This window comes from Centrocercus urophasianus, unplaced genomic scaffold (assembly GCF_019232065.1).
Source record: "Centrocercus urophasianus isolate 14NV4802_14NV808 unplaced genomic scaffold, USGS_Curo_1.0 seq_10, whole genome shotgun sequence".
Classification (NCBI taxonomy): domain Eukaryota; kingdom Metazoa; phylum Chordata; class Aves; order Galliformes; family Phasianidae; genus Centrocercus; species Centrocercus urophasianus.
The window spans coordinates 47,301,230-47,318,470 of NW_024884142.1; the positions used below are offsets into that span (position 1 = coordinate 47,301,230).

The 17,241-nt window shown below is 40.6% G+C and overlaps 1 protein-coding gene across 1 annotated transcript in view; it reads left to right on the forward strand.

The window, feature by feature from the left end:
• The window catches only part of ENPP1 (ectonucleotide pyrophosphatase/phosphodiesterase 1), a 51,987-nt gene extending 46,056 nt beyond the window's left edge, over positions 1 to 5,931 (forward strand). The window contains exons 22-25 of the mRNA XM_042812716.1: positions 876 to 956; positions 2,349 to 2,481; positions 3,136 to 3,292; positions 4,127 to 5,931. Coding sequence (XP_042668650.1) covers positions 876 to 956; positions 2,349 to 2,481; positions 3,136 to 3,292; positions 4,127 to 4,294 — 539 coding nt within the window. The 3' untranslated portion in view covers positions 4,295 to 5,931. The remainder of the gene's footprint in view (positions 1 to 875; positions 957 to 2,348; positions 2,482 to 3,135; positions 3,293 to 4,126) is intronic.
• The last annotated feature ends 11,310 nt before the right edge of the window (positions 5,932 to 17,241 follow it).

The window sequence follows — 17,241 nt, forward strand, 5'->3', positions numbered from 1 at the left end:
ATGCAGTAATATCTTCTTTTATAGATATTTCTGATTAAGAACTTGAAGCAGTAGTTGCTGAATTGTTATAGTTCTTTTTAGCATACGAGAAAGGAAAACATTGCACATGCATCAGCAGTTGTTGAGTAGTCCAAGGTCATTTAGTTTTTCCTGAAAGCTTTTCAACTTGTCTGGTTTCTAATGTGGCATCTCATAGAAGAAACTGGAAGAAATGTGTAAACCTTGAGTCAAGTCTGGCAAACTAATAAACTGCAAATTCATTTTGCATGACCTCCATTAGTTGGAGCTACCCAAAGTAAAATAGAAACATTTGTCTGTAAATGTAAAAATGTCTTGATTTAAGTTTATTTTATGTTTGAAATTTACCACTGTGTGCCTACGTGACTTTTGGTAAAGGGACTCAGTATTTGATGTAAAGAGTGCAGGTCTGATTCTCAAAAAACGCATTTTAAAATATAGTTAGCTTTTTACAGAGGTTATATTGCATGTAAACTGGTGCTGGTCTGATTTGGAAGCATTTTACACTGGTTTTACTGCTAAAGCATTGAGTGAAGGTTATTTTAACATCCATGCAAAGTGCTGTTTGCAAAGCTCAAAGAAAGCTATTCTCATGCCTCAGGAAGTGAATTTTATTCCCTTCCCCACTGCTCAAAAGTCTGTTTGGATATTTTAAAATACTAAAATAATGTGGACACTATATACCTTCCAAGTGCAATTACTGTTGCTGCTGATGAGATTATTTTATTTTGGACCTGATCAGCATATGCTGAAGTTGGTATTTACGCATCAACTTTGAAAAGTGAGTTTAGGTCAGCTCCACCTTAACATCATAGCATTGATCTTTAATCTTGTATTTTTGTGCTTTGTGGTTTTAGATTTTATGACAGATGCAAAGAAATCTCATTATGATGCCTTGCTCACCAGCAACATTGTGCCAATGTATCCTGCATTTAAAGGTATTTTCTTTATATGTGTATTTGAGTGAAAGGCTGCAGTCTTTTTACTTACTTCCAAACACCACAAATAACTTCAATGTAGCTGTGTCTGTGAAATAAGACCTTCCCAGACCCTGAATTTCTTACATCAGTGAAAACTTCTTGAAGTAGGTCTTATGATCCTTAAGAAAAAGGCCCAGCATTATTAGCTTATGGCTAATTACACACTGGTGTGGCATAGATGTCTTTATTTTATGACTGACATTTTTATTTGCATTTCCCTACCTACCCGAACAAGGTTTTATACAGTATCTTCTAGATAACCCAAATGCCAGTTATGTCATAGAATCATCATCATAGAACGGTCTGGGTTGAAAAGGACCACAATGATCATCTAGTTTCAATCCTCCTGCTATGTGTAGGGCTGCCAACCACTCAACCAGGCTGCCCAGAGCCACATCCAGCCTGGCCTTGAATGCCTCCAGGGATGGGGCATCCACAACCTCCGTGGGTAACCTGCTCTAGTGCATCACCACCCTCTGTGTGAAGAACTTCCTCCTAATATCTAACCTAAATCTCCCCTGTCTCAGTTTAAGACCATTCCCCCTTGTCCTATCACTACCCACCCTCATAAACAGCCATTCCCCTTCCTCTTTATATGCTCCCTTCAAGTACTGGAAGGCCACATATGACAGTAAGTTAAATTCATTTCTGTTTTAGGAACGTCTCTCAAAGTCAGATGAGTTTCCAGGCAGAAATTAAGAGTCTGTAAAACTGAGAAAATGGGAAAATAATAGATTTCTAATATAAGATATGGGCTTTCCTGGGTGAAATTAAGCATGAGATGGTTGGCTGAGGGAGGTTAAGCATATTCTTAATGTAAAGAAGCATGGCACTTCCTCTGGAGGAGAAAAAAAGAAAAAAAGAAAAAAAAAAAAGCAATCATTTCCTCTTAAAGATAATTAAAATGAAAGAGGTAAGAAGAGGCTTCAGGCACATATAAATTGAAGTTTTCGTGAAATGGAGATGTGGGCATATATGCTAGCCATTCAAACCTTGATAATGAGGCAAGATACAGTCATGGTTTTCTCTCATCTTCCCTTCTTAGCTTCTTCATACCTTGGTTTCCATGAAAGAAACCCAAGGCCATAAGGGAGCAGTATCACTATGTTCAGTCAGGTTTGTGGTTAGGGTGACTATGAAACCAGAATGCCAGGAGATTTTGCTGTGCATGCTGCTGCTCAGGTAGATTAAAACTATGAAGACCTGTATTTTCCTAGGATAATATATTATGTATAGTATACTATTTTCCTAGCTTACCATGCCCATCAGTACTCTACTGGGAACAGCACAGTTCTATTAATAACTCCTATCTTGGAGATGATGTATCTCATTTCCATTACTTTATTCTAGTGTTATGGAACTACTTCCATCAGTCCCTGCTGCCTGAGTATGCTGCAGACAGAAATGGTGTCAATGTAGTAAGTGGTCCTGTGTTTGATTACGACTCTGATGGGATCTATGATACCCCAGAAAAGGTGAAAAGGTGAGCTGCTTTCCCACTGTAATCCTTTGCTTCTTTTCTCCATTAGTAGTCACAAAGTAATTTTGATCCTTGTTAGCAAGGAAAGCATCTTGCTGAGACTGATCCTTGGCAGGTCCTACCAGTTCAGAGAGAAGCAGTCAAATGGACCTAAATCAATTGAGCTGTGTAAAGCTGAGAAGCAAACAAAAAGCAGAAAGAGTAAGCATATACTAGAAGTGTGTCATCCTGAAACATTGCTTCTAGAACTGGATGAAGCAGGGGCTTACCCACGGTACTGTGGCTTATGTTAATGATTCTGTATATCTGGTGGTGTTCTATTACTGAGTTGTCAGCGCAAGTGTACTAGTTACTCCCAGATGGAAAAACTGGTTCAAGATAACAGATAGGTGATAAATTCTTGCACCTTTTAAAGTAAGTTCTTTGTCACACCTCACCATTTTGGGCCTACAAGCTGAACTTGATATGCAAAACATTAATCCAGAATATGCTGTCAATTTTGATTACAGATTAATTTTACCTTCAGATCCAAGCTTTCTTCAGACTAACTACATGGGTTGCTAAAAAACAGTGTACCACAGTACAGCTGATTACTGCTATTTGCTCTTTGTACAGGAATTAACTTACTGATTTACAGGAATATCTTCTGTGTTTCAGACACCCTGGTAACTCAGAAGTTCCCATTCCTACTCATTTCTTCATTGTGCTGACTACTTGTAAAAATACTTCTGAAACTCCTTTGAAGTGTGAAGGATCTCTAGATGCCTTATCTTTCATTGTACCTCACAGAGAAGACAATAGTGAAAGCTGTGCAGTAAGTAGTCTATTCAGTCTCCATAAAGCCAGGCTTGAGCTCATTCTGCTTGAATATCAGTGACCAGCTAATTAAAGGCTGTAAAAACTCTACAGTCTGTCAATCTTCTTGAGAAGGAATACAATATTTTTGTAAACAGAATTACATTAAAATGTGTACATATGCTTAAATAGGGAAAGTTTCCTGTTCAAAGACTTACAGATAGCTGAGTAGAATCAGAGGAGTATGTTGAGAGAATCAGTGTGATGCATGCATAGTTTTCAATAGCAGCAATATCCAGTCATATCATTTGAGAAAGGTGATGAACTTCTAGGAGTGGATGAGTCATCCACAAAAGAGATCCAGTGTTAGATCAAGTGTATACCCTAAAGGAGAAGACAATTTCTTGAAGAGCACAGATTGCTTCTATTTCAAGTACTTGGGCATTATGATGGGAACGTACATAGCTATGCTCCTTATAAACCAGAACAAAGCATGTGAAGTGCTATCCCACAGGGAGGATGTACACAAGTAACTGCCCACTTAAAGCAAAGTTCCCAGCAGTAGCTTTATCATAGAAATGCTGAATAGATGTTGGACCTCCCCTGCCGCTCCTCATTATCACCAGCTTCCACTGATGCAGCTGCAGGTTCTGTACACTTGAGGAAGTAACAGCAAGTACCAAATTTGTACAAGCTTATTATTTGTAGAATCCAGTGCTTTCTATTTGTTTGCTGCCAGTTACTGCTTTGTCTGTCATCATAAAAAAAATGAAAGTATCTTTTACTAATTGATTCAAATCTATATCAGAAAAAAGAACATTTCACAAATTCTTTTCCTGCTCTTTCCTATTAGGATGGGAGGTCTGAGTCGCTGTGGGTTGAAGAGAGAATGAAGTTTCACATAGCTCGGATCAGAGATGTAGAATTACTTACAGGACTCAGCTTCTATCAAGACAGAAAACAGCCAGTATCTGACATTTTACAGTTAAAAACGTATTTACCAACTTTTGAAACTGTCTGATTTTTCCTATGTAATTTTTGTCCATTTTACAACAGATATGTAAATAGAATTTTTAATTGATGAATTTTTTTTTTTTTTAAATAAGCTGGAACATTTATTGAGAACTCTTGACCAAAATGCAGTGGGGAGGAAAGTGGGAGCCATATTTGTATCTCAGGGACTCCTGATGGACTATGTATATAACACAGGGTGGCAGCTCCTGTTGTTCACCCTTGAATATGGTAGAACAATGGCCATTATTAAACGCTGTCAATATTTGATCATTGCAGTCTGAGACAAAAACAAAACTATCTTTTACATGCACTGGAGAGGGAGAGTTTTATAAAGCACAAGTTGTGATCAATGTGGTCAATATTCTAATTAGCAAATATTTTAAAGTTTCAAGAAATAACTGCTTTATTGACCACTGAAATGCAAAAAAGCAGCATATTTCCTTGAAGCGTGAGTTATATACTGAGTTTTGGGTCTCGCGTAATAACACAGCATTGTGATACAAGAGCCTATATTGAAGTAAGCAATAAGACTGGTACCCAGCAAGGAATAAACTTGGCTAACAGAGCTCTGTTAGCAAAGGTATGCTGGTGCGTTGCTGCCCTCTAGTGCCTCCAACACCGAAGAAGAGTTTGATACACATTCTGCATGTTTTACATGCATCCTCAGAGTGGGCAGGAGCAATCATCTCCCCCTGAAATTCAGAAAGATCCCTGAGCTCTCAGAAATAAATTGCTTCAAATTAAACTTGTATTTATGCCTTTTTAGATTTGGTGTATCATTTAGTCTGTTGTGGTTTTGAAGTCTACACCCCCCTCCCCTTTTTTTTTTTTTTTTTTCTTTTTTGCTCCAAGATAATTTCACACAAAAATTGATGGCAGAATGGTAAAGTGATGACTTCCCATAAAAACAAGTCAGTGCCCACAGACTGCTCATTGGCAGCAAATAGCCACATTCTCAAGACATTTTTAGCTGTTTCCTTTTTGATATATCATCCAAATTCCAGCTCACATAAGTTACCTGTCTTGAATGCAGACACTGCCAGATGCAAATCCAGCAGAAGCAAATAATGAGCTTTCCTGGAAGCTCAGACCACACAAACAGCTGCTACAGGCACTCAGGAGTGTAGTAACTCCCTCCTTTCCTAGTCTCCATGCTATCACCTTTGTAATTCTCCCACTCCCTCTGAAGCCAATGAGCCAAAATTGGCTCTGCTATGTATTAAGTATGGCATAGTGAATTATACATCATGTCTGTCTCATTTTAAAAGAAAATACATCACGCACAAGTCTGTTAAAGGACTGAAGACCCTGCAACAGATCAGCGAGGTATTTTACCTTATAGCTTGGTCAGGGCAAGTTGGAGGCTGGATTCAAAGCCTGCTGAAATCAACAGAAAGCTGTTCTATTAGCTTCAGTTTAAGAGGGCAGACATCCTGGGACTTTTTTTTTTTTTTTTTTGCTTTAACTAAATGTATTTCTTTGATCTTCTGTTATAAGCATGATTTTTTTTCCTAAGTAGTTTCACTGTGTGAAATTTAAATGTGTTGTAGCAACCTCACTTTAAAACATGACTGTGACAGCATTATTCAGTATAACATCTTTGTAACACTGCACCTGTGATCAATAAAAACATCAGATGATGTATACCGTTTGTGATTCTTTTTATGCCAAATGCTAGTGACTAATTGAATAGTAGTATAGGTATATAACAATCTATTTTGTTTGTTCTGGGATCAAGAAAGTGCTTTAAATCTTCTTAAGTTGAAGATGTCTTCCCTCCTAACTGAAATGTTAGATTCATTATTGGAGGTCGAAAGCAATAAGAAAGATGGTCAAGAACTGCAATGAATTGCTCCTTTAGGAAGACAGTGAATTATCCTAGCAGCTTCTTTTTATAAGTGATAAAAGTTACCAGTAAAGGTACTGTATTAGCTAAGCCTGCCTGTGGAGAAAGAACTATATTGGCTGGTCTCTAATGGAAGAGGGAGATTAAGAGAAGATGACAAAAATATGCAATAGTGAGAATAATTCTACTGTTAAGGTATGGTTAGGACAAAGAGGCTGAAAGTAAGCTTTTCCTAACTCGCCTAAGCTGGAATAATTAGTGACCATCATTCCTGTTTCCAGGCAAGAGCTGGTAAAAAGTTCCATATAAGTCTCATCAAGGTCATATTTGATTCAGATTGACACGGAATAGAGTTTCAACAGAAGGGACTCACAATGAAGTACACCAATGAATCAGTAAGTTTGGGAGATAGCTTTACCTCCTCTAAGGAGGAAATATTCTTAATTTTATTATTACATTTTACATTATGTAAAAGCAGATGACAGATGTTAACACCTTCAGAAAGCAAAGTTAAGAGGCATGGGTGGCCCTACTCCTGGATAAGGATAAAGCAGGTTATGCCTTAAGGAACAGCTGACTGTTGGTTTGACCTAGGGAAGATTTTGGAAGGGAGGGTGAGAGGCTATGAAAGCTGAGGGTCATTGAGTAAGGGTGGTTGCTGAGACGAGTGTGGGATGTGGCCTTGCTAGAGATTCTTGTCACTTTTCTTATGTTCTGACTTACTTGCCTGACATTTTAGGGTGGTGGGGCAGTAGAGAAGAGTACAACTCAGAATGGTTTTCCCAGTGACACAACGCACCAGGAGCTGTGCTGTCAGGGCTGTCTGCTTCCTCCTCCATAGCTAGGAGATAACTCAGTTGACTAGTGCCTGACCCATTTCTTGCTCAGGCTGTCCACTGTGTTTAACAGAAAAAAAGCAATACCTCTCTGCTGTGATGTGGGCCTGTTCTGGCAAACATTCCCTCAGAACATCTATTGCGCTCTGAACTACTTCCATACAGCACACTGCAGCTGCTTGGTAGCAGCACCTGCCAGGCCTGCTTGGCCCCGTTCTGAGAGTGGGTGGCCTGACTTTCTGACCATCCTTAGTCTTATGAGAGCTGAAGTACAAGATCAACCTTTAAAATACACAGTTATAAACCAGGGTAGAAGGAGCTACCCTTCTGCTGCATAGGAGCACACTTCTCATTTTTCTGGAAAATGAAAGGTAGGAGACAAAAAGGAAGAGCAAAAAAAGCCTAAATCAGTGGCATTTTGATTAGGGTTTGCAACTGGGATGAAAGTAGCCTTTTCTGGCCTCCCTTCTTCCAAGCTCTATAACAAACCTCAAGATTAAAAATGCCTGTTGCCGGTATACTCTGCTCACAAAGAAGCAAAATCATTTCTGATGCATTCTTAGCAATACCAGGCAAATTATTCATAAGCAGGCTGATAGGCATGACAGAAAGAAAAACAGACCTTACCCACCTGGTGAAAGGGCTCTCTAACTATGCAGCACCCCTCCTTAGAAGTAGCCTCAGTCCAATCCATAGTCTCCTCTCCGTGGCTGCTTCTTATATGAGCAGAGGGCAGCTCCATCCTGGGTCCACCCCTTCTGGTCAGGTGGGGAACACAGGTGCAAACGATTTGCCTGTGCTCCCTGGGTCAGCCACCCCTTCAACATGTGCTCCATCATCAGTTTGAGCTGTGACCTACTAGTTCCCCTACACCATATGAGCTACTATTCAACCTACCACACTGAGGGTGCTTGGGGTGGCCATGCTGAGAGATTTCTTTTATGGCAAAGGTGACTGGGCAGCTGCTATAGTGCCATGCCCACAACTATATCACTAATGAGGTCAGGAAGCCATCCTGGGGCAAATTCAGCTCTTTTACTGCTGTGCTGTGGAAAACTGTTTTTGCCCTTCTGAGGAATTGAAGGTCAGAATGTGAACCCAATGACTTAGAAGTTCCCAAATGTTTTTGTTTAGATACCATCATTGCTAGTGGCAGCAGCAGCAGCATCTCCTGCTCACCCTCATACACCCTGCAGCCACATCCAGCTGTCTGGGAGCACCACACTGAGGTCGCTTGTGTGTCATGTGTGGTTTGTCTCCATCATAGCTCAGGAACCTCTGTATGACAGGAAACCAGTGCAGGTCTGGCATTCTATGACTCAGGCTCCTTTGGGAAGGAGTTCCTCACTGAACTGCCATGAGTCACCATGCCAGCCTACAGAAAAGGCTGCCATGGAGACCATGGACAAACTCAGAATAATTATGGAAGCCTCGAAACAGAATTTAAAGGATGCCATTGCAAATTATCATATTCCTTCTCCACCACAACATGTGTTAAATTTGTTGCCATTTATTGCAGATTTAGTCATTTTTATTTTTAGTTTCTCTGCTCAAATGCAACAAATGCAGTAGGATGGAAAACTGAGTCACCCCCAAAGCTCCTGAATGATCTGCCCATTCAGGAGGCAGCTGAAGTGCCTTTGATTGTGTCCATAGCACACGTGAGGCTCTGCCCTCACTGTTCCCTGTCAAAGCCGTACTTCAAACCAGTCTCCCATCTGCAGATTGAAAGAGAAATTGTTTGGGTCTCTTCCCATCTCTGTGTGCTGGAAGCCTTAGCTTTGCAGGGCATCCAAAATCTGTATCAAAACTCTGGATTTCTAGGTGGTAGAGAGCACACTGCCCAATGATAACAAATTCACTTTCAAATCCTGTACCTGCTGGCTGTATAAGGTGGCACAGTCCACTGCCAAAACTTAATTATACTCTTTGTTACTGATCTTCTACTAGGTGAAAACTGTAATTAGCTGCTTTACTCTGGAGAAAGTAATCATGTACACTAGGTTCTGCTATTCAAAATAAATACATGGTTTAAGGAAGTTGTGAAGTTTAATAATCACTTATGAATGCATTTGACTCTGGATAAAAGTGAATGCAGCTGCACTTGCTGGTAGCTGCCCCTCTCCTGGTCTGATGTGAAGTAAAGATCTGTTTCAGTCAGTGTACGTGTTCTAAAGAAATATGGCTCCAGGACTATAGAAATCCAAGCAAACCACTTGGAAAATAATGGACTTTTCTTAGATTTTTGTGAAATTCTTCACATTCTTGTAATTAGCTAACACTCCTACTACAAGTTTTAGAGATGAGAGCATTGGCAAGACTAAATTACTGGGGTCCGAAGAATCCAAAATACTCTTGGCAGCTTATGCTAAATAGACTGAGGAAGGGTGTACTGTACTGTACATACTGTGCATCAGATATAGCAGTGGAACTAATTATACTACAGATGGTAATGGTTTTCTTTCCCTGTACAAATGATCTCAAATCACTTAAAGCTGTGTTGTTAAATCCTAATGTTGGCTTCAAACAGGGCAGAAACGCCTATTAATCTGTATCAACTCTTATCATTGGGTACTGTAGTTGTTGTTGGTATATCTTAAAGAAATTGATGTAAACTTTGAGTTCACATAGTATGAACAAGGCTGCCCATAGCTTCCTGCAAAGAAAAAAAAGGAAAAAAAAAAGAAAAAACAAGTAAAGAAAGACCCCATGCCCCTTGTCCCTGTATACTGCAAAATCAGAACACTGCAAGCCAAAATATTTGGGATCAATCTGGAGAGGTGGATGGTGGCATGACAACAAACATTCATTACTTCAGAGGAAACTTAGCTAATGGATTGGGAGGTAAATACTGTAAGCTAAGTCAACAAATTTGGCTGCAGATGTCAGGTTGCAGGGCTTAGGACTAGGACTGAATCACTGTTGACATGGAGGAGTGGAGACTTCTAGCAGGGCTGGGCCAGCTGGCATATTCTCAGTGTTCTCAGGGTGAGGCAAACAGAGTTTGAAAGATCAAAAAGGACCTTGAGGAAGAAGGCAGCAGTTGTTAGACCTCTGCACCATGTGGCTCTGAGTTCGAAATGTCTGTTCAAACGATGTTCAATCTCTATAGACTTGTCATCAGAGAGCTAAGATAGCTTTAACTCTGGAGAAACGATTTGTGACAGCCATATAGTTTCACTATCTGATGAAACTTATATTCAATACATGTAGCTCCTTGTGTGTAGAACCTTGAACACTGAAAATGTGGAGATTCCTGCAACAAGCTACATGAATCCTTTGGAAAGCAACGATGGTGTTTCAAGACCTACCTACAAGGAAGAAGCTTGTGGAGTTTAAAATCAGAGTAAATAAAAATCACAAAAAAATGTATATGCTTCTGTGATTACATTTGCTACAGTCCAGTTTTGCTCAGACAAAAGCCTTTGCAGATGATGAGAATAGGACTTAGATGCTGATAAGCAGGCACAGTGTTGCCACATGTCTGGAGTGAGTACTGGACATTCGAATGATAGGGAGTCAGTCCTGTGTGTATTTGAGTCAGGAGAGCTAGATGTCTAGAGCCTAAATCTTGGATCTGTATGTTACCTGTAGGCTGTGAAAAGGGACAGGCAAGTGAGTAAGGCTTGGCCAACTAAAACACTCCTTTGTTCTGGAGTGTTTGAAAGCCCAAAACTGTGATACTAACATAAACAAACAGCAAAGCAAGCAAGCAAACAAGCAAACATAAAAAAGCAAAAGGAAATTAATGTCTTAAGAGCAAGACTACTGTAATTAAGGAACATCCTCTAGCCAGTGTGGACATGTGAACTGAACTTATAGGTGAACAGAAAAGCATAAAGATACCTGTGCTAGAGAAGTAAATGTTGTGCTTTTGGTGGTTTAGCAAGGAAATGTGGCCATTTGAGAGGAAGGGAAGATGTGCAGGTTACCCTTGAGAGGGGGGTGAGACCCTGCAGGGTGATAACTGAAGCACAAAAATCGTAGTTCCATTACTAAAAGGGCCTCAGGGCAGCGTGGTGAGAGTTGGAGGGGATTGGCTTTACTAACTGCAAACAATCACGTGTATTTTTATAAAAGAAGAAAACAGCCAGAAGATTGTTATTAAAAAGTTTAAAAAGGATTGTCTCAAAAGGTTTGACAGATATGGAAAAAGGAAATATTTCCCATTATTAATAACAAGCTAGATGGTGGGGAATTGGTAGATGGCAAAGACCTTCCTAAAACCTTACCCTTAAAAACAGAATATGCATTTATTTTAGCCCTTGTTTTGGAAGTTTGTTTTCTCTGACACTTCAGATATAACAGATTTTGATGGTGTAAGAGGTGACACTTTACATATAGGCAAAGGTTTTGTTGGGAGATAAGAATGTCAAAGCCAACCTGAAATCAGCTGGAGCTTCTCTGCTAAGGCAGAATTAGAACATAAAGTATTTACTAGGGGAATACAGTGTTAGAGAAAGAAGTTAACTTGAAAATGTCCTTAGGCTTGTTTGACTGAGACTCCACCTTTAATGGGAAAAAAGGTTATACTGAACTTTCTGTATAAAAGCAAACTACATAAAGAAATATTTACCTAATCTGAGTTCTCCAAGCAGCAACTTGGGGGCAGTACTTACGCACTGTGGTCCTCTTGGCCATTTGTACACCCAAATCCATTTAGTAGAAGTGGGTCTTAACTAAGGAGCTGGAACAGAGGTTTTTTTTACACTGGGTTTGGTTAGACCCAGAGCATCAGACTCAAGATCCCATTCATCAGCCCAAACCTACACAAAACGGACACGACTCATTGTCTATGCATGTAGAAGAAATCAGCAGGGATATGAGTTTTCCTTTCAACAATTTAATGCAAAAGCTTGTTGTAACCTAATTAGTCAGCTGGAAAAAGAGGTGTAATTACATGAGGCAATTACATGGTTGCTAACAGATCCCTGATGCCCATGTGTGAAGCTGTACCCGCCTAAGGAGAAGTGAGTCCTGCTCATCCCAATTCTTGGTCTTATGTGGATTAATGAGTTTCTAAGAGGTGTGAAGACAAAATGCAAAACACTTAAAATATATTTTCCTTTATTATTGCCTTTAATAAATACATCTCTCTTCCAGATTATTTTTCTGGACACCTGCTGCTGGATGTATTGCAGCATGCAGATATTGTGGCATTTGAAGAAGAGGAGGCTCAGGGGAGACCTTATAGCTCTCTACAACAACCTGAAAGGAGGTTGGGGCGAGGTAAGCATTGCCCTCTTCTCCTAGATGACAGTGATAGGACGAGTGAGAATGGCATTAATTTTCACCAAGGGGAGGTTCAGGTTGAAAACATTTGTTCTTAGAAAGAGTGGTGAGGCACTGTAACAGACTGCTCAGGGAGGTGGTGGAGTCATGTCCCTGCAGGTGTCCAAGAAAAGGGTGGGTGTCACACTAAGGGATGTGGCGCAGTGGGCACAGTGGGGATGGATTGATGGTTGGGCTAGATGATCTCAGCAGTCCTTTCCAACCTTCATGATTCTATGATTCTATGCTACGGTGATCCAGACTCTCTTGGGAAGCTGGGAAAGTCAGTGTACAGGGGGGGTCTGCATGTGGCTCCTGCTACAGCCCAAAGCTGTGGACAGACAATTAGAGAGGCCTCATGCTACAACCTGCAGCTGCTTTCACACAATACTTAACGGAGTGCTTTTAAAAACTATTATTATTTTGGACGTATTTAATACAGATTATATTGGTATACAGGGTGTATAAGTAAACGTCTAAATAATGCACTGTGCATGCAGCTATTATTTCATCGCTTTATGGAAATACAGAAACGATCCCCTCTATGCCAAACAAGTCTACACTTATCTCATGCCACCCTCAACAAGACAGGAATTGTTTCAAACGGAAAACGAAACTGCGCTCGTTTACCTGCAGCAGCGCGGAGGCAAAGCCTTCAGAAAGCAACCAGCGTGTGGCCGAGCCGCCACGCGGTGTCGGTGTGATGCCGGGAAGAGGAACTTTACAGCAGAGCTGGGCAGAAGGAGGCGCCGAGCGGCCCTTGAGCACCGCTCGGGGTTGTGCGCCCTGCTGCGGAGCTGCTGGTCTGAAAGGCGTCGGGCAGGGCATCAAGTGCTGGCTGGGCTGAGCATTAGGCGGTATCGCCGTGCTTCCGACATCTGCTATTAATAGCTTAAAATGGAGATCTGAATTTGCCTCAGAAAAAACAAGCAAACAAAAAACCAACTATGTGTACGTATGTGTGTGTATATATATGTATTTAAAAATGCACTAGTGAATTAAATGTCAGACTGACTTTTTCCTTCTTCTCGTTTGTGAGAAGCAGCCAGATAAAATGCAGGCACCAGAGCACAAATCAGAGAAACACGGACTCGTTTGAGTTGAAAGGGATATTTAAAGGTCACCTAGTCCAACTCCCCTGCAATGAACAGGGACACCTGCATCTAGATCTGGTTGCTCAGAGCCCAATCCATCCTGACCTCGAGTGTCTCTAGGGACGGGACATCCATCACTTCTCTTGGCAACCTGCTCCAGTGCCTCACCACCCCTACTGTAAAAATCTTCTTCCTTATATTCAGTCTAAATCTCCCCTCCTTTAGTTTGAAACCATTTCCCCTTGTCATATCACCTGAGGTGAGAAGTGCAGTCCAGTTGAGCAGATGAAGAACAGCAGACAGAGAAGAGCAGGCAAAGAAGAGAGCTTCAGGTGACCTTGCCAGGAGTTATATCTCCATGCTGACTGCAAAGCTCCCTGGGGAAATGTTGTTCTTCTCCTTTGGACAGGCACCTGGAACTTGAGCATCAGCAGTCAAACCCCCAGTGCATTACATGATATTATGGTGTGGAATACTGATAACCAAAATCATAAAGCATGACAAATGGCAATGAAGCTTACGCATGAACAGCAATGATGAGCATATAACAGAGTGCAAACTTAGTGCTTCCCTGCCTTGCAACACTGATGCCAAGTTTCTTGCAAGCATTGACAATGCTGGGATCCATTTGAGATCACTGACTGTTCTGGTCTATGGAGATCTTTCCAGTAGGACTACTTATTGTCTGAGTCTGTGGAGCTGTGGCTGGAAGGAGCCATGAATGGAAGGAAACATATATGCCATCTTACAAAAAGTTTTGGAGTTGCACACAGAGGAAAATCCTGATCTGGTTATGTCCTCTCAGCTGGGCAACAACTATAGCTACAGTGTTGAAGGGAAATCTATTGAGAGGAGCTCATGGTAATTTCCAATGAGCTGTCCTTCTTTGTTAACTCTATCACACAGGATTTCAGAGGCTTCATCACCTTACTGACCTTGGACTTTTTGACTTGGAACAAGCGTAGAATAAGCACAAGAGGTGTAAATGGAAAACGACAAATGAGAATTTTACATACTTCCATTGTTCTGCACGTTTCCCCTCTTGCATTAGTGTTATTAAGTGAAAACCAAGATTCATTTCCACTGAAGCTGGTGAACTGTAATACTGACCTTACAGAAATTTGGAATTTGTGAAAATCAATCTGTTCTCAGCAAAACCAGTACTTTTATTCCTTTCCATGCTTCTTCTTCCTGCTGAGAGTAGATGTGGCACCAAAGGATCTGGTTAGTGGGTGCGGTTGTGACGGGCTGACAGTTGGACCAGATGATCTTAGTGGTCTTTTCCAATCTTAATGATTCTATTATTCTGTTCTAACTCACAGAGCCCACGATGTTCCCCTTCAAGGCTATCTGATATATATATATATATATTTTTTTTTTTTTCTTAAGAATATATACTTATTATTATTGTATGATTTAAGAAATACAGCATAATTAACAGCATAGCACACATCATAGTGCATTAAGATCATATTTAGTACCTTCTTAGAAGTGTTGTTATCTAAAGCTTGAACTTTGGATGTGTTTTGAATGAGAGTCTATCACATTCATTCACTAGAAGCAGTGACTTATCACTTGTCTTGTTGGTTATACTTATAGCTGTTTACAGAAGGCTTTGTTGTGTAATTTGTGCTCCTGCAGGTGCTTATTGCCCAGCAAAGCCAGAGTGCCAGTTCATGCCCTGCAGGGATCCTTCTTAGACACTCAGCCCAGTGCAATTCCTGGAACCTCTCCAACACGGGGACTTTGGGCAAGAGTTGGTCTGAAGCACTGCACATGCAGCTATCTCAGTTAGCTTAAATTAGACTGAAATCCTGAAAAACAGCTGAGCAGCTTGTTCTCAGCATTCAGCTCAGAAGTAGGGAAACATATTTTGTAGCTGCTGAAAACTGTTAAATATCTGCTTTTAATAGGACTAATTCACAGCAACAAACATTTTGGATTGTGTGTCTCTTTCAGTGGCCCAATTAATACGTCCAGGCAATGAATGGAGGCACCACTGGGCTGTGTTTAGCCTGCAGTGCTATGTTAGCAACCTGCTGGTCCAGCTTGCGAGGCTGCTCCTCTCTGCATAAACACTGCCACTGTTAGGCTTGGATTTACTTGCCGTTAAGCGAACGCATTTGGCACTGCCTCAATAATGCATAGTAGCTGAGGAATGCTGTCACAATACACAGCCTGAGGTTTCTGGGGGGTCTTCCCAGAAGTGCACCTGGTTTGCTGCTTAGGGGGAATGGGCTCAGATGAGAATGGAGAAGAGCTGAGGCAGCCAGGGCTGGCAGCAGTGACTACAAGCTGTTGTCTCTCCACGCAGGAGCAGTTCTGGGTTGTGCAGTGGAGATGGGACCTTAGTCATGTTTCTAAACTGCATTCAAACTCCAAATGTGTTGAAGGTTTTAGCACTGTTAGGGAGCAGGTTCTCTGAAGAAATTCCTGGCATTTCCTGGTTCCACTCAGGCTGAAAAACACTGTGAGAATGTGGTGGTTTTTGGTATGTCCATTTATGGGCATGAATCAAAGGAACTGCAGGGAGGAAAGAAGTGGAAAATGAGAGGAAAAATAAGTTAACTGAGCTACTTCCTCTCTCAGATTCTTCTTGGGTTTTGGGCAAAGCCTGATACTGGTATTTCATCCCAACTTCTCCTTGCTAACTACTTCCATATGCAGGCATAGTATAATATCAGTTAAAGCCACATTTAAGCAGTGTTTTTGGTGGTAGGATGCAAAGTCAGAATGGTTGAGTTATTACATGTTTGGGTAAGAATATTACTGTGCCTTCTTACATTTAATGTCCTTTTCAGTGTAATAGTACATTCTTCAAGTGCAATGTCTGAAAAATCTGTGCTACATGAAAAAAACACAAATGATATAGAGTATGCTATTGCTAGAGATGTGCCCAAAAGTCGGTTTTCTCAGCTGAGTCTCCAACTTTGTGAGACAAACAGTTGGATACTGTTCAAAGACTTATTTGTTCCCAAGTGGTTATGGATCACTAGAAGTAGATCATTCTTAAAGTGTTTCTTAACTAGTGTCTTTTGGATGTTTCTTAGCTCAGAGGAATCTGACAAATTTCCATCTGGACAGTAAAGCTTATTTCATATGAAAGGGATATAATTCATGCCTGTTTTTCACATCTGTATTGTGTTAGAAAGCTGAGCTGCAAATCCATGCAAATGTGTTATGGGACAAAACTCTAAAATATGATGGCTTAGAGCTATTTCAAAAATGATTTGATACTCTGAGCTCTAGCCGCCTTGAATTCCTGTTTAGTGATTAATTCAGTATCACTTATTTAATAAGCATTGACTTTACAGTGGTGCTTTATGTACTGTATTATTGGTATTGTTGGAGATTCATTTTAAGGAGACAGTCCTTTGATTGAACATACCTTCATATATGAATGAGGTATTTTTAAAGTGCAGCAGCAAACCCACATCACAGAATTTTCTGAGGATGCAAACTCAAACATCCAAAAGCAAACTGCCCAAACAAGGTATTCTGGAAGGAATGTGAACCAACATTCTATCCCATGTAAAAGTGGCTTGTGATTTTTGAAGTCAAGTTTTTACTCTTGCATCCATATATCATGGGCACGAAGAATGAAATCAGGAAACACTTTTATGGCTGAAAAACCCACATTTTAACCATTATTAAAGATGCCATAAATTCCACACAAGGGCTCCTTTTTCCCAGGATATCTTTGAACAAAATTTGTACATGCAGCGTGATTCATGCCTACACCTCCAGGAGATCTTAAAGGAAATTATTTAAATTTCTTTACCTTCAGAGGTAAAAACCTTCACAAGTCTCATGCCTGTGAAATGTGTAAAACGCATGCTTCTGGCAGGAGACTACATAATGTGCTTGGAAAAGGACTTGAAATCATTATGTTCCAGAGGTAGTTGAA